Source organism: Corvus cornix, chromosome 2 (assembly GCF_000738735.6).
Source record: "Corvus cornix cornix isolate S_Up_H32 chromosome 2, ASM73873v5, whole genome shotgun sequence".
In the NCBI taxonomy this organism is placed as follows: Eukaryota; Metazoa; Chordata; class Aves; order Passeriformes; family Corvidae; genus Corvus; species Corvus cornix.
Window position 1 is genome coordinate 17,105,065 of NC_046333.1, and position 25,284 is coordinate 17,130,348.

The 25,284-nt window shown below is 40.2% G+C and overlaps 1 protein-coding gene across 5 annotated transcripts; it reads right to left on the reverse strand.

Annotated features, from left to right (window-relative positions):
• Positions 1-5,572: 5,572 nt before the first annotated feature.
• On the reverse strand, positions 5,573-25,263 carry THNSL1 (threonine synthase like 1). Of its 5 annotated transcripts, none has more exons than XM_039548503.1 (3): positions 25,175-25,263; positions 23,511-23,587; positions 5,573-23,001 (listed from the first exon to the last, which is right to left on the reverse strand). In XM_039548503.1, the coding sequence occupies exons 2-3, from the start codon at positions 23,529-23,531 to the stop codon at positions 20,719-20,721; spliced, it is 2,304 nt and encodes a 767-aa protein (XP_039404437.1). In that variant the 5' UTR covers positions 23,532-23,587; positions 25,175-25,263; the 3' UTR covers positions 5,573-20,718. The 5 variants fall into 5 exon arrangements, with proteins under 5 accessions (XP_039404437.1, XP_039404438.1, XP_039404439.1 ...); XM_039548504.1 differs by having other exon boundaries at positions 23,511-23,582; positions 25,175-25,248; XM_039548505.1 differs by lacking the exon at positions 23,511-23,587 and having other exon boundaries at positions 5,573-22,998; positions 25,175-25,240.
• Between the last annotated feature and the right edge of the window lie 21 nt (positions 25,264-25,284).

The following is a 25,284-nucleotide window of genomic DNA, read 5'->3' on the forward strand; positions in this document are numbered from 1 at the left end:
AGGGTCTTCAGGAACCCCGAGACAGTGCACAAGATCATTATTTAGAGTGTCACCAGGCAGTGGACAGACACATTCATCCTTTCAAGCTTTCCTATCAAAATAATCAGAAATTGGAACACTTGAAACCAACTAAGTCTTTAATAGCAAAGACTGCAAACTCTTTGTTTCTCCACCAACTTGGGAGCAGTGACATTTTTTTACCTATCTGGAGAGGTTATCATAATTTTTGAAAACATAAGGTAAATCTTTTACAAAAAAGGTTTTAAATGATTTGGGCTTTTTCTTTTATTTTTCCTCAGGTAGAGTCAAAAACCTTCACTGTTTTCTACATCAGTGGTTCCCCTCAGGTTTTTCACTTAAAAATCAAAAAGATCGAATTTTGCTTTGGTAGATTATTTCTATTATTTATTTATGCATTTTCCTGTAAACAAGACTGACTGCTTAATGGAAAGTCGTCTCCTATGTTTCTCAAAGAAGAAAGTAGCTGCTGTCTCAGAGACAGCAATAATTGCTTGAATGGCAATGAATAATTGCTTGGTAACAGCCAGTGCAGGGCTTTGCTTTTCACCGGGAACCTGTTCCTGATGAAGAGACTAATTAGCTACTGCCGAAAGGAAAAGGGAGACTTGCAGAGCTGCTCCTTTGCTCTTATTCCCAGTGATTTGCAAGGCGTTTCCTGACACCTTCCAGTCTCTGACCAACCAGAGTCCAAAGTCCTCCTTAGCATGTTTGCCTACCTGCTGTGTACCCTTCCTCTGTGACAGAATTTAAAATCACACTGCATTTTCCCTGACCCTAGAGCAAAATAAAATCCTGAATGCTCAGCTAGCATGGATGAGCTCATCCCGCTGGGCAAGGGGCTTTTTTTTTTTGTTAGTCAGTGAGTGATGGGGCTGTATTGCTGGGGAGGCACTGGACTGTCACTTTGATCACTGTATTTGTAGCAAAATATAAGAGGTGGACGGGACAAAGAGACGTGTGGCTCCACTCTCTCCTCTGTGGGCCCCCCACAGCTCTCCTCACTCAAGGCTGTCATGCCAGGTTGACTGCATTTGAAACTTCAGGAAATCAAGAGTTTAGATCGAGTATCTCTCTGCTAGGTTCTAATACAATGCTCTCTGGAGGAAATGAAGACCTAGCTCATAGGGCTACATAGATACACATATGCTCAAGGTATTAGGAAGAAATTTCAGGAATAACTTGTCTGTGATGATGTTATTAAATACTATATTATAAAGGGTATATACATAGGGAAATTGAGCTAAGGCTGCCTTGGAAGGTATGACTCAGTTATTTCTAGTAGCTGAATGACTTTGGAACTGTAGCACTTCTTTAGCCAAGTTTTCATGAGCCCAGTTAGTAGGGAATTTCAGTAGCCTCAGTCACAGACTCGACAAGTACCTCCAGTGACCATGTCCCTTGTTGTCTTTCATCTTCATTACACACAGCAAGCATGAGGAAGATGGAAAGAGTGAATGAGAATTTTAATTGTTTTGGAAAGCATGATGTCCTGTTCATGTTCACATTTAGAGCCACTTCTTGGGTAGCTATTTTAGGCTGTGTAAAACAATAATGAAAAGGTTAAGAGGGAATGTCATGGATAATTGTTTTAAAGTTAATAAATATTAAATAATTTTAAGCCTGCATTTTGCAATAATCCAGTCTTGCTCCCACTGGTCTCCATGGCACTTTTGTTATTCACTTGAAATGAATCAGGTTGCAGAGTTTCCATAAAGTAAAATCGAACACTTAATTAAACCCTTTATTCTGAAATTCCAGGGTCTTCAAAGACGTACAGTAATACTACTCCCATACAGATGTAGATGCTAATGTTACACAGTCACATAACCAGGTGATGAACAAAACTAGAATAATTCATAACCTGCTTAAATAAATGAACTTCAATGAAGCCACAGGTTGTATTTACAATGGACAATTTGTAATTTTTATTATTTACAAGAGAAGTTCAGCTTCTTCTTGCAATCCATTTTTAAATGCTGTTTGGAAACTGTATTCAGATTTTTTTCCAAATAAAATATTATCTTATCTATATGCACTGTTAGCATATCTGGTTTTGCCTTCCCTAAATGCCCAAATCAGCTCCAGGGCTCTCAGCAGTGCAGGTACAAACACTTGCTGCAGGGAGTGGTACCAGGCAGCTGTGGAATTGCAGCAAGGGAAGAGGGTGAAGTGGGCCAGGACAGGATGGTGCAGGCAGAATGGGATGGGGCAGCCAACACTGGCAGTGCTGGAAAGCAGGACCCAGAGCCCTGCCCTCACCTTGGGCATGACACCCTCGGCAGGGCAGCTGAGTTCCCCAATTTCCACACGGGGAAGGACGCATTGGTTTTGCTCCCCCAACAGCCACACAGGCGGCACGTGGCCTCTCCTGGACCTCAAACTCAGGCCTGGTATCTGCAGATTTGTGAAAACCTCTGATGGATCAGGAGTGAATTTTCCCAGCTTTCTCTAGAAGTGCCTGGCAAACACAGAAAATGCATTCACAGCTTGCACCTTCCAACACAGATTCTGAGCTACTGTGTGTTGGGTCTTTTTCCCATCAGGGCACCCATACCAGCACTTTGGTTTTAGGCATCTTACCAGCCCTCTAACACACTCAGATTCCCCTTGGACAGGTTGTGTACATCAGTGGACATTTGCTTTGCATCATTATTCTGGGTTCTGGATCACAGCTGAACATTGTTTGAACTTTTTGTGGCATAAAGGCACCCAGACTCCTCCTGAGAGCACAATGATTTCTAGTAGTTACTTCATACTAAGCACTGCTGATTTTCTCTCACAGCAATGAGTTATTTTTCTTCTGCCTGATAATTCAAAGTGCTTCTTTTGGAAATTATGTTTTAAAAGACTCAGCAAACTGAAAATTAGCAGTGATTTTCTTTTTTTTTTTTTAATAATAAAAGCAACCAGCACTTCCAAAAATACTTGTTTATGTATCAACTGCAAGCCAGAAGCTGCTCTCAAATTATCGCTGCTTGTAGGAAACTGCCTCAGCTTTACAGATACCAGAACAAAGTGCTTATTTTTGTTATCATGAAAGAAAAACTCGTATGTCCTTCAGTCTGCCAGTATTTCAAAGCCCATCTGAAGCAGAGCAGCAGGTGTAGCAGTTTCTCACAGTCAGTGAAAAGAGTGATGATGAATTGCATATATTGCCCCCCAGATCTCTGCCCCTCCTCCAAAAGCCAATCTTTCAGATTAGGCTGAACACAAACAGGGCTGCACAGGACCACCTGCTCTCCCTTGTGCTACATAATATGTTCTCTAAGCTCAGATGTGCCTGGAAATGTAGTGAATCCAAGTCCAGAGGAGGCAGCTAAGGGCAGTGGGGAATAATGGAGTAGGCTGCAGAAGAGGATAATTTATTTTCCAGTTGATAGACTGCTGTGAGTCTCTCTCCAAAATGTATCTTTTGCCTGTTTCGCAAATGCCCAAAAGTAAATGCTGTTGTACACTGTGCAATAATATTTCTGCCTTCAGCTTACACCAAACAGAGACTGGTTTCCTCAGCAGAGTTTGGGCAGCAGCGGTTTCTACAGAGCAGAAGCTCACAGTGTGACTAGGAAGCCTTTCTTTCTCCTCAGCACCTTTGTCTCTTTCTTGTGTATGAAATCCTACTTCTCCAGGTTCCCAAGTGATTTAACCACATGGGCAGTTTAGTTCACTGGATATATTTTTATATTTTGTCTATATCTAGTTCACACTTTGTAGCTTTGGAGACCTCTCAATGGTATCATGTCTCACTGCTACTTTGCAGTTAACATGCGTGGGGTTTTTGTTGTACGGAAAATCATCCAAGTACAAAGTTTGTAGGCCAGATTGAGGCCATATCTTTCTCTGTAATAAACAGCTTTCAACGTAACTGTAATCTGTAATTTTTTTCCAGTTAAAAGAAGCTCCTTTTTACAGCTACCTTTTTCCCCCTTGCTTTTTGCTTAATTATGAAACTAATGAAAAACCTTCCATTTATTTGCAGCCACTGTACTCTCATCTGAAATTTTGCCAAAAGCTCTAGAAAGCTATTGCTCTTCCCTTGTACACCATAACATTAATATCTTCAAATAATTCTCCTACATTAATGAGTTATGAACTTCCTTCTTAACATTACAGCCACTTTCCTGTCTTCTGCCCCTGCCTCTTGGTTGATTCTCCATCACTTGTTTATTCCTCTCTTTAGTTAAGAATACACTGAAGGAATTTCTTAACCACTTTAACTCTGAATTTTACTATTTCCAACCGCTAAGGTTTTTCTTCAATTATCAGCTGGCAAATAGCAAGCATTGTTCATGCATTTGAAGCTACAGCTGACATCTACACAATGTAGATATGAAATAATAAAAAATTGATTGATATTGGTATTGATGGGTCTGATTGCAACTAGTGAATCAAATGCAACTTCCACTCTGTGCCAGAATGGATACTCTAACAAAATCAGAGATAAATCCCATTCCAAATCTAGTCCTCAGAACTGACATTTCAGGGACAGCTAAATTGCCAAACATTTTATGTTAGCATCTTCATTTAAAAACAAACAAAGAAAACAATCAACAAAAAACAAACCCAAGCAAACAAAAACCTCCTCACATTAAAATGTATGGAATCCAGGTATACTTGCAGTCCAGCTTAAACTGTCCAGGTCGTCTGTCTTGTCCAATGCCCTTCTCCTTGCTTAATTACCTGCCATCAGAAGTGAGATGAAGAGACTGGCATCAAGATACACAGTGCAGGTAGAAAGGAGCCTGGTCTGAAGGACATGAGAGATAAGGAGATGCAGCATCTCCAGTTTGGTCTGAGGAGTTGCAGAGCACATGCCAGAAGGCACACACATATTTCTTCCATGTCTATGTGAAAACCAACAGAAGTTCAGTATGGCTTTGGCTGCATCTCAATGCCATCTATACAAATAGTACATCCAAACATGAAGCCTATGAAGGCTACTAGACACTCCCAAAATGAGATGATTTCTTTAATCAGAGGGATCTGCAGGCAGCAGAGTCTGCCATGTATAAATGTAGTGTGCTTCTGGAGACAGCTGCTGGCTTTGGCTGCGACAGCAAGGTGGGGAACCTCTGCCTGGGCTCAGCAGCCCTGGTGACTGCTGTGATTAGAAACCAGAGTTACTTTCACCTGGGTGCTTGTATAAGCAATAGTGCAGAACGTTTTGGGCCCCTAGTCCCTACCCTGACCCCGGACACTCACATCAGGGCTGAGAATGTTGTTCTTCCTCCTCCAGCCCTGCTGTCAAGCTGGGTATCTCTGTTGGTAGCCAGGGGCATGGATGGTCACTGCAGAGCTTCAGGGCCACCACACCATGCCAGTGTGGACATTGGGGTCAAGAGCAGTGAGAGAACAGTACCACATGCCAAGGGTGCCTTCAGGCATGTATGATTCACAGAGCAAAATGAAAGCAGTAAAGGGTATCAAGAGGCACTTTTGACCAGAGGCTGATCAGAGAAGCATCCTTCAGATGGGTCAGGAGGGAGCTGATGAGATGAAGATCCATATGGAAGAGGAAAAGGGAGAGGGGGAAAAAAGAGAAAAGCATACAAAGTGGTTTCTGTTGCTTTTTATTGGTGTTGCATACTTTAATAAGAAAGGTCTTTCATTCATGTCAAAATACTCCAGTAAATCAGTTCAAGTCCTCATAGTTGCAGAGATGCCATCTTCTAAGTCTTTGCTTTCTCCCTCAGATTTTTAGATTCCCCACCAGTATTTGTGCCCAATCCCTGAGAGTGTTCCCAGCTCAGCACACTCAGTTCTGCCTGGTTTTACTTTTCTTATCTTGCATGGTTTCAGTTTACAAACTCTCAGAGCTCAGCGACAGCTTCCTCAGTGATGGTGAACCAGGGTCAGGCAACGGAGCTGCACAAAACCAGCCAAGGGTCAAGGCCAGCTGGAGCCCTGGGCTGCGGATGCCCTGAACCTGACAGCACAGCTCAGGGAAGTTGTGTGGTCCCTCTGTGACATCAAACTCACATTGAGTAGGAAGGACAACTGCATCGGCCAGATCCCATCTGGATGTGATGATGCAGCAGACTGGTACCCACAGGGATGCACATCTCTTCCTTCACGGGGATGCACATCTCTTTCAGCACATGATCTGAGATGTATCAGTCAAGATGGGTCACAATGATCCAGTGAGCATGATATTCCATGCACACAACAAACTGAAATACATATACAATCTGTATACATGTACATTATATATACATGTGCATATACATAAAATCATACAGTCTCAGATAAACAGACTGCTAAACTATAAATGCTCATTCCATGTTAAACACAATTTTTGAGGGTTTAAATAAAAATTTTAATGCTTTCTTCCTCTTTTAGCTCAGAATTATTGCCAGACAAGAAGTAGAACCACTCCTCTCAGCACTGCCCCTGCCCCCCCGCAAAAGCTGTTTCCGTGGTACCTAGCCTCACTGCAGCAGGCATGTACACAAATCTCTCAAGAAAACGACAGCTCCACTTTTATAGTAGGATCTTAAGGCTAGGGGAAGCCTTAGTCATGGCCATGGTTAAAGGACTTGTTTAAGTGGTCAGAATTTCAGTCTTGGGCTTTAAATTACAGATACTCAGCAGAATTGCATCCAGCTTCTGAGTCTTCACTGGATCTGATTTTTGCTGCTCTTTCCCCCCACCATTTTTTACTTTCTACATAGTGAAGTCTGATTTTTAAAATTTTTGTGTCATTCACTAATGAATTTGGGTAGGAGTAAGGTGGGGGAAAAAAACCCCAGCATCTCCATATCAAGTTGAAGTGTTGCAAAAATCATGACTTTGAAGCTTTCTGAGAAAGATATAAACTTATCAAATATCCACACACATACATATGCACCTCTTCTCCTCTTAGGTGAAGTTATAATAACAAAATAATGTCTTCTAGTTTTCCTTTCCACTGAAAATTGTTGCATACATACACTTTTCCTTCCAGTCAGAACTCATGGCAGTTTTTAAAATCCTGCTGACAGAAGTAGAGTGACAACAGTGTCACAACACAGAATGACAACACAGTTCACAGAACTTAAGTGTGAACATTTCAAAGGGTACTTGATTGCAAAAGGAAAATAAAACTCTTGATTTGCAGCCCAAGTATTAGCCTGAAAGGAACTTAATTACATTAACTGCAAAATTCTTATTACAAGATTTAAAAAAAAAAAATTATGATTCTTGTATTTTGAGTTGTAATATAAACTGAAATTTATCCTACAAAGACTGATTTTAAATTGTGCCATGAAAAAGCTTAGAGAATTAAAAAATAGTTATGCTAAAAAGACTTTATGATAATGGGTGGTGGTGAAGAATTTGAGTGCATAACAGAGACATCTGCTTTGCAAGCAAAAAAAAATTACCAAGGTGGTCTCAATGACACTCCAAATATTGTTTATTTCTTCTGTCTATCCTCTAAAACCAGATCTACACACAGCATCATCCCTAACAACATCTATTACAGCTATCAAAAAAGGAAAAAGGAAAGGCAATATACAGAAGGGAATTTAGGAACACAGGACTGGCCAATTGTTTCTGGGGAACTGGAGATACATGCATCATAGAATTGCTTTCATAAGGTGATCAAAATACATTTTAAATTAAAGTGACAGGAAACTCATTGGAGGAGAGTTAAGGGACATTGGAGGTTAAAGAGACCAATTTTTGTCTTTTTGGTCCTTACCCACACAGCCATAAGGCACAATAACTCATCAGTTGCTCAGCTGCACAATTACTTTTAAGCTGTTCCATTTAAATGTAAGTTGATTTATGAAGCAGATCATGCAATTAATACAAGGGAAAAAACCTCATAAATGAAGATGATGCTTCTGCTGTCCCTGAACTGACCGAAGAGCCACCACCATGGGACATGGGAGATCCACTCTTCACCCTGAGGCTTAGCACAACAAGCTAAGTGCTCACAGAAGGCAAATTTTATTTTGGACAGATTTTTTTAAAAAGTGATTTATATTTCTTCCACCAGCTGTCAGCTGTGCCTTGCAGAAATGAGTAACAATTTGTTTGATATTGGGCACTACAGAGATCTTAGTAGTTTGTGAAGTAGTTTTCAACTAGCTTTTATACTGGCTCTATACAGTACTGAAAAGTTCACTTTGCACTCAGTATCTTCTGGCTCAGCTTCATCACTGTATTTTGAACAGGGGTTGACTGGGTATTAGGTTTGATTTGTCTTTAGTAAAGTAATTCTAGTGTCAGGACAAAGTAACACAGTGGATAACTCTATTTTGCATTCAGATCCCTCTGAGAAGAAAGGTATCTAGACATAAAACTATCTCTTTTCACAATAATAGAAATGCATAAGAAAGTAAGAACTTTACCATCAGTGACCCAGGAGCACAATGAACAAAGATGTTGGCAATTCAGGTGCTGCACACTTCCTGGAATCAGGACTTAAAAGCTAGATTTAACAGTTTGAAAATGTAACATCGTTTTGCCTTTTGTAAAAGAAGTGAGGACAGTTTTTCTGTTTTCAGAAATCATCAGTGTATCTTCAGCACCTAATATAATTTCAGAGAATCCAGCATATTCTTTTGATAACAGATAAAGTAAAATCATACAATTTGGAAGTATATTAAATATTTAAGTATCTGATAATTTTCTAAAATACGTAGTTGTAGATTTCTGAGACTGAGGAAGTCAAAGGGAGAGACTGAAAGAGATTATGTGACTAACTTGAGGAAGCAAACCTCCATGTTGAATAATGACCCTTTGTCTTCCACCAATTTAAAACCCCCAGGGAAGTACTTTACAAATTTAACATTTTCAAAAGGCAGACCTGGTCATCTATTGAAGGCAAACAACTCCAAAGTTTCTTTGGAGTACGATCATTCCAGAAAAGTCTTTCATCAAAAAATGTAATCCAGAGTGATACATCACTTACAGCAATACAATCACCTGCATGAGCAAACACAGCTTGTCAGTAATTGTGCTTCCTTGCCCTAGGCATAAGTTTGTTACATATGGGAAGTGATAATACTTGTGGTTACAATTCCCAGTATCAAATTTTCCTTTCCCAGTTCACACTTACTCATACCTATGCTTATCCACCAGCAGTTACATAAGATGCAATTCCAAACATTTATAATCCACCTCTTGCAAGCAATAAACCGCATCAAATTAGCCCCTGACGTGCTTTGTACTAGCAAAGTAATTTCCAGATCCATCATGAAGTATCAGGACTATTATTTGTCTACAGTCAGTACAGCCATTTTTTCCGACAGTATTACCTGCAAGTGCTTGTTTATATGAACTTATCATCCCTGTCACATAACTGAGAGACCCTCAGGCAAAAGGGCAAATTCAGCATAATTTCTTTCCCCCATTTCTGGGAGTTGGAGTACATATCCATCTGATCCAACATCATGAGATGTCCCAGAAGCAACATCAGCGATGCTCCAGACTACTGATTTCTCCTGCTGATGTCCATCACACCCTACACATTACAGCATTTTTGGGGACCCTGAACCCTGCCATTACCTTGACTAACCTGTTCCCTTGTATAGCTGTGTACAGTTCTATCTACAGACCGCCCTTCACAATAAGCCCTTTCCACATGGCAGCCATCAGAGCGGAGAATGTTTCTTTCCATTTGTTTTTTCATACATTTGTTTTTCCTAAACCTCCCCTGTGGGACTTCTTGCTCTTCTCAGAAGAATGTTGCCCCCATCTATTCACCTACTGCTACACCTAACTACTGTAATGAAAATCCAGTGTGTAGCTTAACCTGAAAGGCAACAACAACAAATAATTTTCTTCCTCATTAATGCTTCATAATTGTTATGTATAACTTTCTTTGTCCAGCCATTTCCACATCCTGGAAATAGTAATTTTCACCACATTTCTTTAAAATTTGTGGCATGTGGTAGATGTTCAGGCCCTCAAATTTTACTGGTAGTCAGCACAAGATACTACCAACTCAGAAGGTTTGCTTCTACAGTGCTTGCCAGATTCAACAAGCAGGTAGGTTCTACCATCTTAAATATTCTGAAAGTGGGGTTTTTTTTGACTGACAACTGCTTTCAGTAAATAGGAATTCGTATTTTATTTCGCAGACTCGTCTTTGAGAGATGATAGAGGTACAACAGCATGTTAGGAAAAAGAACATCTGCTTAATGTCAAAGTAGTGCCCACTAACTCAGCAATGACTGTCATTAGTGTCAGCCGTGGATGCAGCCGCTGCTCTGTCCTTTCAGCTGTGTTAAGTGACAGGAACCAAACCCAGAGGGCTGAGGCATCGGTGGGAGTCAGCACAGGGAGCAGAGGAATTAGCAGGAATTAAGCGTTAGGAAAAACTCCACAGAAGTTTTGCTACCACAAAACAATACATCAAACAAACAAAAATCTACTCATATTCCTTTCTGTTGACTTGAAATAGACCTGGAAAAAATTCCACAATTTTCACTGGATTACAGTTTAAGCACAAACTTTAGGTTATGTCTTTTTTTTGCAAACCAAAATGCAAGTAGGGCACAAGCTAGAATGGAAATATAAATGATTATTTAGCTCAGGTCTGATCTTACAGAGTCAGCAAAAGAAGCAAAGTAAGATCAAGACCTTAACCACAGGAGAGAAAAGTACAATATGCATGTCCCTGTTATATAAAATCTAGTGCACTTGTATTGGTTTAGCAGGCTGTATTATACTCCCTTCAAACTTGTATTTAAAGAAAAAGAATAACAAGGCATTTGAATTTAGCATACAAAGATTACAAGAAACTGAAAATTATACAAAGCCTGAAGAAAAGCAGAACTGCCTGCGGGCTCAGTTATCAGCCTGGATGACAGGCATATGAAAATAAGTTGCTTGGTCATTGTAACATGAAACTATGAAAAAGCCTCCCCTGCAGAGTAAGACATAATCTATGCAGCTTTTTCCCAAGAACACTGTTATCTCCCCTTCCTTAACCCAGAACTCACTACAAGCTCCCCATATGCCACATCATTTTCAAAACACCAAACACTGAGGTTTGCATACAAGACCTAGGTATTATTTGTGCTCTTGATTTAGAGAATTTTTAAATTATTATTTTAGACTCTTTCATTAAAGCAAAATTGATTTCAGATTTACCGCTGAAAAGTCTCTAGTAGCATATAATGCCATGAATGAATGTGTTGTTTTGTTAACCTGGAACCATCACATATTTCTGGATACTCCACAATCAATGAGTACTGATCTAATTATCATTAAGGTTTCTGACTTTAATTACTCTTAATTACACTTTATAAAAATGAAAACATAAAAAGCTTGTATAATATTACAAATGCTTATGACTGCCTTTCACTTACAGCCCTTCAAAAACTGCAAGAAATGACCATGTCTAGCAAACCCCCGTTAGGAATGCCACCTTGTGGATAAGAGCTGTATGGAACAACGATTCCAGGTAAATTTCACTAAAACTTTCACTTGCAAAATACTGGTTTTGCAGAAATGAGTCACTTGTGCGGTGTTTCAGAACTGCATAGAATCCTTTTATTAACCTTTCTGGTTGAAAACTACTGTGAATATGGCTTTCCCATCCTCATCTGTATAAAATGCAAATTAATTATGCAGGGAGCACTGGTTTCATTATGAGATGGGATGCATTTATTACCATTTTAAACAGAATCAGATTGCCACAGATACTTAGTAGAAAAGTCCCCTAAATGCCTGCTCTATTTAGATATAATTTAGTGAATTAGTTTAAAATGTAAAGAAAATATATATGGGGAATTAGAGAATTAGGTTGTGAGCTGTAAAACCTGCCTGCAGAGGCACACGGCAGAACAAAGGAGCACATGGCGGCACACAAAGGCTTGTCTCCACCGGGCCCTGGGGGAGGAGGTGTCACACGGCAGAGCCCTATGGAGAGGAGCCTGCTGGGAGCTTACAGACGAGTGAACAGCGAGTCACCACCCCATAGGAGGACATTGAGAAAGTGTGTTGGTGATGTGGCAACATGGGATAGATCACGCCATATAAGGAAATACTGTGTCTTAGAAAAGTGTATAAAACCAACTCACTCCTTGGAATAAAAGATTCAGATTCCCTGCCGGTCTGGGTCCAAGATTCAATCGCCAGCAAATGGTGCCCCGTGTGAGGAATTCATTATAAGCCTATCTGTGCGTCCGTCGGTGAGCCCCATGGGACCTGAAGTGCTGCTGCAAGCAGCAGGAACACTGGCCAGCGATAATGCCTGGTACCACGTTATGTCTCTGCCCTCTGCGGAAGTGCAGCAGCAGCAGATGCGGCAGGGGAGAACGCGAGCGCGCGGCAGCAGAGGGCACACACCGGCGAGCGCCTGGCGGGGCCGCACAGCGCTGGTGAGCACATGGCAAAGTCGCGTGGCGGCCGCGCCCGGAGGCCGCCCCCACACCGTGGATGGGCGGGATCAGCGGCGCTGAAAGCTGGCGGGGCTGCAGCTCTGCTCAGCGCAAGGCGGGGGCCATGGGCGGCTCTCTGCATGTAAGAGGTGAAGAGATGGGCTGGCGGACCTCTGCCGGCCGCCAGAGGACCTCTGCAGAGCTGCGCGGCCACCCAGGCCCGCACAGCCAGCGGGGCCCACGTGGCCAGGGGGACCCACACGGACAGCCAGACTCAAGCCGCTACAACCGGGCTCCTGTCTCCTGCCCCTTCCTTGGGGGTGGGGGAGCCTGCAGCATTCAGCATCTGCACCAGCTTGTGCGAGAGCAGCTGCAAGCTAATGCTTTTTTTTACCACACCACCTTGTGACACCCTGCATTGTTCTGATTGATTTTTGTGATAGAAAATAATTATAATTTGTAAGCTATTTTTTAAAGCAAGAATTAGACTTGTTACCTTTTGAAACCTTTTGAAACCACTTAAAAAGTTAATGTTATTATAATTGTAATGTCCAAAGCCTAGATTTATATATATTCTGTGAAACAGTGAAGTATTTAAGCAGTTAATGATATTACCTTGCTTATTTTTACTTGGTGCACACTTGTTGTATTAGATGTATTATTTTATTGTTCATAGTAAGAAAACTGCATGTTATGTTCCATATTTTCCTGAATTGGGTAAATTGAAAGATGTTCGTGTTACATATTGTTAGAACAGAAAAGGGGGAATGCAGAGATGGGGTGTACCCCCCACAAAAGACTGTAAAAAATTTTATATGTTCTTAATTTTTCAATCGCATTCAGAATGATATTACTGAAGTTTTTAAGCAATTTTATAAGTATTTTTGAGAAACCCTCTCAGTCAAGGCCAAGCCCTAGCCTTGGCTGACTAGGGATTTATACCATCAGACCCAGGGGTTTCTGCCCTAAAAGTGTAGTCAAGTCATTTTGACTTGCTAATTTGAGCTTACAAAAGCTGGACCCTCTTTCAAAGTAAACTTAAAAGTCTTGCCTAAGAAAGACTTTCTAAGTCTTCTCTAGATTCAACATGACCTTCCAGCAGTTGCAGACTCTGAGTGATAGTAAAAGCTTTAGACAACTTTATGTTGTTTCTCAAAGTTCTACCTGTTTAATAACTGTCATAATTTTTATTTGTATAAAACAGGAAAGGGAGAATTATGGGGAATTAGAGAATTAGGTTGTGAGCTGTAAAACCTGCCTGCAGAGGCACATGGCAGCACAAAGGAGCACATGGTGGCACACAGAGGCTTGTCTCTACTGGACCCTGGGGAAAGAGGCGTCACACGGCAGACCCCTACGGAGAGGAGCCTGCCAGGAGCTGACGGACGAGTGAACAGTGAGTGACCATCCCATAGAAGGGCATTTAGGAAGTGTGTTGCTGATGTGGCAATACGGGATAGGTCATGCCATATGAGGAAATCCTGTGCCTTAGAAAAGCGTATAAAACCGACTCACTCCTTTGAAGAAACGATTCAGATTCCCTGCTGGTCTGAGTTCGTGATTCAATCGCCAGCAAATATGTTTTAATCAAAATACATTGCTAGAGCAGAACCTGTGAGTACATTTTACCTTCTCTAAGCTTTAACTGGTATATAAAAGTTCAAGTTTAACCACAAAAAGGAAGCATTGGATTTTCCCATTTGTCATATAAATCTTATGAGCTGAAAATGAATTGAAAATGGCCATTGGATTGCAAGTTGCTTGTAAAAGCAGAGAGAAAAGGGGTCCAAAAATATCTAATAAATTTTAAAAGATCTCTAACTTTAAAAAGTTTGGAAAAATAAATAATAATTAGCTACATTCAATAAAGCTGACATTTACACAGACACTTTCCTCCTGTGCTGTTCACCTCATTTTCATAATGAAAGTATATATAGCCCAAACCATCACAAGGCGAATTGTATAATGAAATTTAAAACTAATGAGGCATATCCTAATAGCCATGAGTCAAGTCAGGGTGTGCATTAGCAGTCCATTTGCAATTCTCTGGAGACAGAAAGAACATGGCTAAACATATCCAGTAGGCTATTTAGCACACAACTTCCTCTGTGTACTGATCACACCACAGCAGAACTGAAATTAGTTCACAATCTCTAGCTCTCAAACCTCTGTGAAATGCTGTTCATGCTTTTGTTAACAGGCAAGTTACTCCTGGGGCAGCCAAACACGACTTGTGATTGTTTGGTTTGACCTCTTGTGTAACATGGGTCTGACTTGTCTGAATTAGTCCTCTTTCTATCAAATCACATTTTTTCAGGAAATCATATAATATGTCCAGACTAGGGATACCTTACTGTTCGGTTACGTACCTTTATCTCTTTTTGTAACATGTCCGACTTCTGCTTAGACTTGCTGGATCTTTCTCTGTTAGGTGGAACAGTTCATTATTATCAATTTTTCTCCAAAGAGGATTCATCTAGGCTGATTCTTCTTTCACTAAACTAAGCAGATTCTGTTTGTTGAGACTCTCATGCCAGTGCTTCTTTTTAATACTTTTATCGCTCTCATGACTTTTCTGTCCAACTTCCCAGCATTACTGAAAATTGTGACTACTGAAATTTGGCATAATATTCTTCCAAAAGGTTACACCAAAGTCAAATACAGACAGTAGTACTACTTCCCTGACAGTATTCCCATTTCTAACCTCAGGATCTCACTGGTCCTTTTGACCACAAGGCATGCTGAAAATCTGTGTTCGGTTGAGAATGCACATTTCCAGACACTATTCAAAGTCAGCACTTCCTACCACAAATTGTTCAACTTGTTAAGTATGTTCTCAAACCTCTATGGTCCGAAAAACACAGGTCTGCTTTAGGCCAGAATGAAATGCAAATTGCTTACAGCTCCTAACCAGGCAATTAATCTTGCTCTGATTAAGTGGCTCCTTAGTATTTAAGTTTCATGGCATTTGTAGATTTTAACAATCATTACTTTATTTCCTCCTATGTTCTTAATAAACTCATGGTTAAGAGCCAAATCCTGTGTGAATGCACATAACAAATCTGTTCAGTCATTCCTTTCTGATTTACATTTCAAGGTGTTTTGGGTTTGACTCAATTATTGTCATGATGAATTTTAAATTTGGGGGTGATACCTTGCATGTTTCTATAACAATAACTTCTTTAAAATAAAATAAACTATTTGAAAATCTAAGTCTATTCCAAATCTCAGTGACAAAATATCTAAATAAAATGCTGGAGTAACAATGCTGGTGCTATGTAACTGATTTCATGAAACTTGAGACACACTTTTTATGAAAAATGTGTTCCTATGTTGCACAAGGAACACACTGTGGATGCTCTCCTTGGTTAAATTCTATAAGATACTGTACATAAGCAAGTAAATCAGGTGTTTTCTTAACTCTGCTAAATAATTTTCCTATACAGTCAAGAAAGAGGCCAGACAGCATTTTAAACATTTATCAGGGAATAAAGTCTTCTCGAGTAAAAGGGACAAACAGATCTATGTCTAGGAGATCTTCAAAAGTTTTAGCTAAACTGGAGAGCAAGAGCAAGAGTCATCTTTTAGACTGCTACATTCTGAAAAATCTGAAGCACCAGCTTCCCAGTTCTCATAAGCAAGCTGAGCACATTGTAACTGCTGTGAAAAAACACAGTGACATTTAAATCCTCCTTAAGCTGCTAATACATGTTCAGAATCAATGGTCCATTCACATTAATTCTCTGACATTAACTGCTCATTGCTGTTTAAACCATTCAAGTAATTTTTAAGCCCATGATCCTGAAATGATATTAGAAGTGTACCAAAGTTGCTTCACAACAGCTAACAGACAACTAGCTCATCTCTCCACTGAACTAAACATGAATAAGAAACATTAAACAGTCAGAGATTTGCTTTTCCATACTAATCCTCAGAATACAGGCTTTGCATGCAGCACTGGACAAATCTGTGGTGCAATGTAAACAGAGTGTTTAGACATTTGCTGGTTTTGATCTGTGTTTCTTTTTCTATACATACTTCCTTCCAGAATGATGCAGATTATCTCACTAAAACCTTAGTCTTAGCAGTGAATTACGACATTGTCATCAACTATACCCCTAATTTTCAAGGAAACACAGGATGGAACACATCTTTCATGACTTAAGAATATCAAACTCCGAAAACCACTTATTTTAGTAGATTTTCTTCATAGCAGATTGATAAGGATTTACAAACATATTTGCAAAGAAAGTGCTATAGTGTGGATCCTGCAGTATTTATTTAGAAAAAAATACAGTGGATACAAATGAGTAATGTGTATTTCAGGTATGCCAAACATGATATACTTAATAGCAATGTCTGTTCTTGATGTCCTTGAAAGCAAAGCTGACCTTTTGAACAACAAGAATCTTCCCTGTAGAGTTCCATCAGATAAAATGTTCCAGCACCTCAAAACTGTAAACAGCAATCCTTTCTAGATCATAAAATATTAAGAACACAAAATTATCTTCTGATGCTCTATTCATCCTTTACCTTACATTACTCTCTGTCACCCTGAGAAGAAGGGCTGTGACTAAATGCAAGTAATGAGCACCTGGTACATCTGTAAGCAAAACAAAGCATTTCTCACATAAATAAAAAGTGTAAACATAGACATTATATTTGTCCTTACATTTGTTCAATTTGTCCCTAAGGTTTTCCATGTAGTAGCAAGTGTTCAGCAAAGATTTATCTGTACAGAAGAATAACAGCTTAACTAAAGCTATGTTATTACGCTGGGTCAACAAAGCCAGTGGAAATGTGTAGTTCTGCATGCTCACACTCTCCATCAACCTGGATTTTGTTGATTGATATTGCAACATCCTGCTAGACAAATAGGAACGAACTGTGTACACAGCAAACCTAAATGGCTTAAAGAATCCTGCTAACCAGCACAATATAGATTTGCTGTTCTGTACCATTGGCACACCACCTTTGCCTTAAGATGTTAATAGAAAATAACGTATGGCAGCACTCAGTGTGCACAGTGTCTGCACGCTGAACACACAAGACAAAAAGGGCACTTATGCCCAGTCTTTAATGCCTTTTGAATCTTTCATAATACTGACAGTGGGGAAAAAAAGGACTATAGCAGTAGCACAATATTTGTTGAACCACGGTATATTACTGACACTAAGAAAATCTAAGCTGGGAAGAAAGGGGGATTGCTATCCTATGTACACACAGCCAGCTATTCTGAGCATGCTGGAAATTTTTTCCCTTCCATTCCTGTAGGCCCTGCAGAACAAAAGACTGTACACTACAGCTACGAGAACACAGCATTAACACCAGGTCACAAATACTATGTACATCCAGGATCACAACACTACTGCAGCATTTTGTAATGTCCATTACTAGGATCCACAAGCAGATGTAGTGCACAAAAATAGTTTACTGAAGTTAACAGACACTCTGAGAAATGTATTAATACTGTATGTGCTCATTAACCACTGCCCTTATATACCTTTAGTCCACGTTGAAAGCCCTTACCTAAGTACAAGTGCTCATTTTTTTACTTATTTAATTTATATCAACTGCTATAATGGCTCATGTGATAGGAAAGCAGCAACTAGAAATTCAAACCATACTTGGGTTACTGCCATGAACTTTGAAATAATGATTAAGTCATGCCAAAATAAAACCCCTGCTAGTTTATTTCTGACCAGTTTATCTAACACTGAGTTATCTCAGGGTAGGATGTTGGCTTCTAGTCTTATCTTGTTTAGAATCTCAGTTCTTCCCTCTCAGGTACTTTCTAAGAAGACAAGCTCTTCTTTGAAGATGTTTCCACAAAGTATTGTAACAGTGTGTGACAAATTGCCCTGTCATGCCAAATTGAATTAAGCCCCATGGAACTAGGTACTGCAGGATTTCCACCAAGTCTGTATGCTGAAACCAAACCTTGTCCCAGTAATTCAATCCAGGCAATTTGGTTTGTTTGGTTTTTTTTTTTTCTGCTTTCAAGATTTAGAATTCTGGTTTTGTACGGAGCACATCCAGAGAAAAAAATTACATTTTTTTCCCACTTGGAATTACTGTAAGAATCAGACTGGAACATACATAAATACAAGGTGGATGTTCACTCAACACTGATACGAGCACTGCTTCTTTCTTGGCAATATGCTTATGAAACTTTTTCTTACAGGACTTGGATTTTTTTTTTAATTACATAATCATGGTCTTTCTCATGCCATGTTTGGAAAATGATGAAAATTCCCCTGCCCTGCAAGGACACTGAGTAAGTCAAATCTTTCCACACTGGAGGAGGTTCAGTGGGCACTTCAGCACAGTTTTCCAATGCTTCAGTGGTGGTTAGGAAGAGATTGGAGGCTCTCTCTTCCAAGGAGCCATATGGAGATGACAAGGGGGAAGCTGCACCAGGAGAAGGTTCATTTTGATATAAGAAACAAATTTTTTCAGTGAGAACACAATCACTGGAACAATCGCCCCAGCAATGTGGAAGAGTCTCCATCTCTGGAAGTTTTTAAGACATAACTGGACAGGGTGCTACATAGTCTCATCTAGGCTCCCTTAGTCACAAAAGATTGGCCCGGATGTTTTCAGATCACTTCCAACCTGGTCTGTTCACAATTCCATGAAAACAAAAAGTTATTTTTCAAAGTTCCTGCAGACATAGTGAATGAGGTTCGAGCAAAGAACTAGAAAGGTCCTAAAAAAGTATCTAAGAATGGGAGAATCTAGAAAGCTACTGTGTCACACCCATGTTCTCAGCTACATTTAATGATACTGTGTATGGATTCACTGTGGCAAAGGCACATCATGCTTGAGACTTTTACCTTACGCTGGAGGAAATGACAATTCTTTAAAATAGTTTGCTAGATGGTGTCTTGTTCACTTCTAGTGTGGCAAAAAGTACAAGCAGGCACATAGAGGAAGCTGTCAGATACGGCAACAGTTCAAAGCCCCAAGAGAATGTAGGAAATGTTGCCTACTGAAGAGGCAAAAAAAAATGTTATCAATTACCAGATTATTTGAATCTTAGTAGGAAACACAACTTCCCATATCTATATGTCCTTATATCTGAAGATTCTTAGCTCTTTACCTTTAACTGCATGCCACTCAAAACTTCCAATACATCATTTTACCATTTCTCATAGTGTGAAATGTAGTTTATGTCCTTGCGAAATATAATCTTCAATTAGCAGAATACATTTGTCCATAACCACATGATCTCCCAGGACAATCCAGTCTATTTTTTCTTCAGGGAAAAAAAAAAAAAGCAAAGAGCCTGTGATTAGCAAAACCACGTAGATATATTTTAGGTTACATAATGAACACTTCTGATGCTATCACACTGGAATTCATCCTTCACTTTCCTTGATGAGATGCCAAGCAATTTGGGAAGCTTATTTCTTACGCTAATTCATGCAAAGCATGAATAGAACAGAACATCAAGGAAATTAACTTATGAAAAATATGAAAACATAAGTATTAGAACAAGAAAAGCTATATGATCTCAAAGACAAAACATAATACAAAAAACATATGCAAATAAATGGTGAAGTCTGATTCTTATTTAAGAAGATGGCTGTTACTACTAGCAGATTCTCCTATAGTACTAAAAAAGGATTCTAAAGTTGAAAGTTCAAATAAAAAACATCTAGGAAAAAGACTACAAGACAGTGGAGGAAGAGCCACACCTCAAATATATTAAAAATATTGAATTAGGTATTCTATTTGACACAGGAAAATATTTGGGAGAAAAAGGTACTAAAAAAAAAAGATCAGATTTTTTTACTTAGACACTGGCCACACAATACATAGAAGGTAATATATCACAAAAGTCAATGGTTCAAGGACTAATAATAATACAAGGATACTTTAATCTTTGTAGTGAAATCAACTCTCGTTAGTAACATATGAACACCATTTTATTATCTTATTATGTTTCAGTGCCCTAAGTGAAATGAGTGGAAGTTTAATTAGAACATCCACTGACCAAAGGTTCACATCATTGTGGCAACAAAACCAGAGCTATTAGTTCCAGAAAGGTCAGACTTCATTATCTGCCTCCTTCCATCGAGGATCCTTCAGGCTTGTGAAGGAGACAGCACTGCCAAGGAAAGCCAGCAGTACTGGCTTCTCTACTGTGTGTGATCCGCAAAATGCTCTTCCTCTTAACAGTTTTACACTCTCGATTCACAACCTTTCACCACCACTAGAAATCTCACACATTACTTACAAATACTGTTGAAAGCTCGACAACTGAATCTAAAACTGTGTGATAAGCTGTGGACTGGACACAGGCCAGATGAACAATGGCTTTAGTAAAACATGCAGCTTGTTAAGAAGGTATTACAATTGTGGACATTGGATCAGTTGCTCAAAAAACTTTCATAAAATGATTTTGAATTAAGGTTTCTATATGGGACATCAGTGCAGTCATATCAGCAGCACAGACCTGGTGATCCCCATTTCCTGTCTTTTTCAGGGTCTCTAATAGGCCCCAGTGGATTGGAGGCAGAGCACTGTAAGAACTCAGCAGGTGTAGCTGACTTAATGGATTCTGGTTTATTTCTGCAATCCTCAAGGCCCTCAAGATAGCAGGTGCAAACTTAGAATAATGAGCTGTAGATGAAATAATAATTGGGCAAGTTCTATCTTGTAATCGATCTGCAACTACTTTAGCTACAGCTGTGTGTGTATCCAAAATATATCCTGTAGTACTGTACACAGAGTGAATGGCAGCCAGGCAGTCCTCATGAGAGCACCAGCCAGCCACTAAGTCCTGTTGAAGCTTTCCAAGTAGATCTTTCCGCAGCTGGAAGTGGCCCTGATTTTCCAGCTGATTAAATAATTTTGTCACCAGTTGTCCATCTTCATTAGCAATCAGGTGTAAGTATCGCTCAAGATTGGAGGACTTCAAAATATCTACTGCTGGCGAAAAAGTGGAAACTAATTTTCTTCCCCTCAAATCATAAACACCTGTTCTTATGAAGTCAGTCAAAACATTGTTTTCATTGGAAGCACAAATACATTTTCTAATAGGAATGCCCATCATTTTAGCATAGAGAGCAGCTAACATGTTGCCAAAGTTTCCCGTAGGAATGCAAATATCTACAGGGCTTCCAAAAGAAATAATACCTTGATGAACAAGATCAAGGTATGCAGAGGCATGATAAACTATCTGAGGAAGCAGTCGTGCCCAGTTTATGGAGTTTGCTGCAGCTAAAGCTGTTCCATATTCTACTGTAAGAAAGCCAGTAAAATCAGAGTTAGTAAAGATTTGCTTTATAGCTGTCTGGCAAAAATCAAAATCAGATCTGACACCCACTGACCAAGCATTTTCTTTCTGACAGCCAATCATTTGTGATTTTTGAATTGGGCTTACTCCATCCTCAGGAAAAAAATTCACCAGAGCAATTCTCTGTTTGTCAGTGTCATGGAGACGACTAAAGCCATCTAGAACAGCACTCCCTGTGTCCCCAGAAGTAGCTACCAGAATCAAGTAATTGCAACTTCTGGGAATGCAGTAGGCAAATAAATGTGGCATCAACTGTAATGCAAAATCTTTAAACGATGCTGTTGGTCCATGAAATAACTCAAGAAGGAACTGGTTTCCTGCCAGATGCCTAACTGGGGCAATTTTAGAACAACTGAAGTTTTCTCCATATGCAGTTTCAATAATTTCTGCCAGCTTAGAAGCAGGAATATCATCAGGATGTATGCATCTTTCTAGTATCACCTGGGCTCTTTCAGTGTAAGTTGCTTCTATCAGACCTTGCCATTCTTCAGCAGTGAATTTTGGAAGTCCTCTCTCAGGAACAAAGAGTCCTCCATCAAGGGCTAAGCCCTGAGTAACAACGTCACTGAAATAGAATTTATGAGAGTCTTCTTCCGTACTCCTTCCAGACCTACTAGACCTCGTTGAAATGAAAGTTTCCAGTTCTGAGTCTTGGTATCTCTTCACAGCGTCAAGTACCTTTTCTGCTACAACCTCTGCTGCAATATCCCCTCCACAAAGAACACGGATGTCAAACCACCTTTTGTAGAACTGCTTCCTAAATTGAAGTATGTCCTTGAGAGAAATACCAGGAGACAGGCCCACTATACGATCCATTTCCTTTGATTTCAGCCTGCTCATAATGACTGTTGTGGGCACATCCAGATATACAACTATTCCATTTTTCTTCATGTGCTGCATGCCAGCAGCGTGCATTGGATTGGACCCGCTAAGGGAAATTACACTTCCAGATGCTGAGAACTTCAACAGGGCTTTTCCTTCCTCCTCTAGAAATTCCTCATTACCAACATCCTGCAGTTTTTCTGACACGCTCATATTCCACGTTGTTTCAAGGACATCGTCATCTATGTCTATGACAGGGCAATCCAGTTTCTGGCCTACTATTCTCCCAACTGTTGTTTTCCCAGCACCTGGAGGTCCCATCAGGATAATATTTTTCTTTCCAAGAAGAGAATGACTTGATAACCATGACTTCCATATCTGTGCAAATGCAACAGGTCTTGAAAGCATCAGTTTTAAACACACGCTAGAAAGACTGTTTTGGGTTATTAGTCTTAAAGGCTGATACTGAAAAATGTGAAACATCTTCTGATGAGTTATTGTGGGTTTTTTTCCAAGACAACTTGACAATCCACTTAGCTGCTTCAGAAAGAAAAAAACAAAAAAACAAACAGTAACTAGTCCTTCAGCAAACACCTATGAAAAAACCATCAAGGATATAAAACTTAGAACAAGACTTCAAACATAAATCCAGCTACAACTTCATCAGTGCCAAGGAGGTATTTTTCAGAGTAAGACTTATTCCCCTCTCCTGCATAGTTCCGGCTTGTTTCCACTGACAAATCCACCTTCAAACAGTCCATGTCCTCAAGGTAAAAAAAGACATCCAAGCCTAACACTGTAATACTGTTTGCAAATAATATTGCTTATAGGAATTAAAAGTCAAGTAGCTTTTCTTCTAGTACACCTGCTTTTATACTACACATTTTATACTACACATTTATAAGCAGCAATTACCTTGATTACCTTCTTGTAATCTTGTAAATGTTAACAAAACATGCATTTGTCCCACCTCCCAAGAAAACTTTTTTTTAATACTTTCTTTCTAAAAAAACAAATGCAAGACCCACTTAAATACACAGATAACTCACGGTCTTGTGTAAGAGTTGCATTCAACTCTTCTGAAGGGATGATAAACCAAGCAAGGGATTTTTGAAGAACTTCTATACTGTAATTGTATTGAATATAAGTTTGGGGATAGAGAGGGGAGGGGAGAGAGAGACAGAGAGAGAAATCATGAGGACACTACCCACAAAAAAAAAAGTAACTGAGAAGCAAGAAACTCCCAACATTGTGCTTTGTTTACTTAGAGAAATAAACACCAATATCAGCACTAATTGGAGCACATGATTTGTCTGTGATGTTTAGAGCAAAGGGGGAAAGACTCTCAAAATCTCCTTAAAACTGAGAGGGGGGCAGGGGGAAGAGCATTTGCTCACTTCTATGGGAAGTTGAGCTTGCAAACAGTAAGTCTGTGTTTGCACCAAATGCTGTGACCTGGTGGATATGCTGTAATTACAGGGCACAGATCAGAGTAAAGATGTGCATATCATACTGTACAGGCTTTTCCCCTCAATCTTTGTAAAGTATAAGGTGGTCATCCTGTGTAGATGCAATATAAAGGTTTTTTGTAATAGTTATTAAAAGGGAAAAACAAACTGCAAGGAGTAATTATAATATCCAGTATTACTCTAAAGCTGTACTGCAATAGTAACACACTCTACTGCATACAGAAGTATGTACATATTCCTTCCTGGGACAGGAAGAGACCTTCATATTAAACTTGCAGATGTAAAAAAGTTATATTTAGGAGTAAATAAACCCAAACCCGGTATATTTTAGTGACTTTATTTCCTGAATGTAAGAATCATTTCAAGCGCTGTGTGTGTGAACTAAGGGAATGAAAACCACGCCGAGCACAGTGTCCTACCTGTCATGTCCTGCTCCACTACAGATTAACTTTGAGCTGCAGTCACTTGCATTACACAAATAATGAGTGTAACATCTGGGCTGCTTTATGAATTTAGGCCATAGGTATTGATTAAAATCAGCTTGAGTTAACTTGGTGCAAAATCTTAATGAAAATTCCTTTACTCAGCTACTCATTTCAACCCATTCCAGTGTAACTCAGTTTTGCACCCACCCGCATAAAGTACATGTACACAGAAGCCTGCAACCATTGAATACAACTCATTTCTTTGAAATAGTTTTTTGTCCACTGCCAAAACTTTAACAGTAAAACCAGCTCAAATGATCCACCCACCCAACTTCAGATATAAACGCCATGCCAAAAGGGTGGGGTTGTTGCAGCATAGCTTACACCCATACCTCCAATGGCATTTTGTTTTGGCAACACAGCTCGACATGAACGAGGAAAGCCCCTACCTATGATTAGCCGTGACCCACAATTTTAACAACCAGTGCCGATGATAGGCGCTCTAGTGAAAAATGGGCCTTGTTACTTGGATAGACACGAGACCAGCCCCCAAACCACGCTCCTGCATCGGCTCCCTGAAGGAGTCGAAGCGCGAACGGGAGGAGGGAGGGAGCCGGACGGACCGCACCCACCCACCCACCCAGCCCCAGGGTGCGAGCTGCTGCCTCCGCTCGCTAGCGGCAGCGAGGCCCCTGTCCTGTCCTGTCCTGTCCTGTCCTGTCCTGTCCTGTCCCGTCCTGTCATGTCCCGTCCCGTCCCCCCTATCCGGCTTGTTCCACCCCCGCCCCCCGGCGCCCTCAGCGCGGCGCGCGCACGTACCGGCGGGGGCGGGGACCGCTGCCACAGGTACCGCGCACGCGCAGTCCAACGGCCCGCCGCGCCCTGGCTCCCCGGCGCGCCCGCGCCGCGCGGTACCGGCAGCAGCTGCG

Coding starts and splice junctions, on each gene's coding strand:
- THNSL1 (XM_039548503.1), bottom strand. CDS start 23,531: ATGCAACTCTTACACAAGACC. Junction 23,002..23,510: donor TGCAACTCTTACACAAGACC/GTGAGTTATCTG, acceptor TTCTTTCTGAAG/CAGCTAAGTGGATTGTCAAG.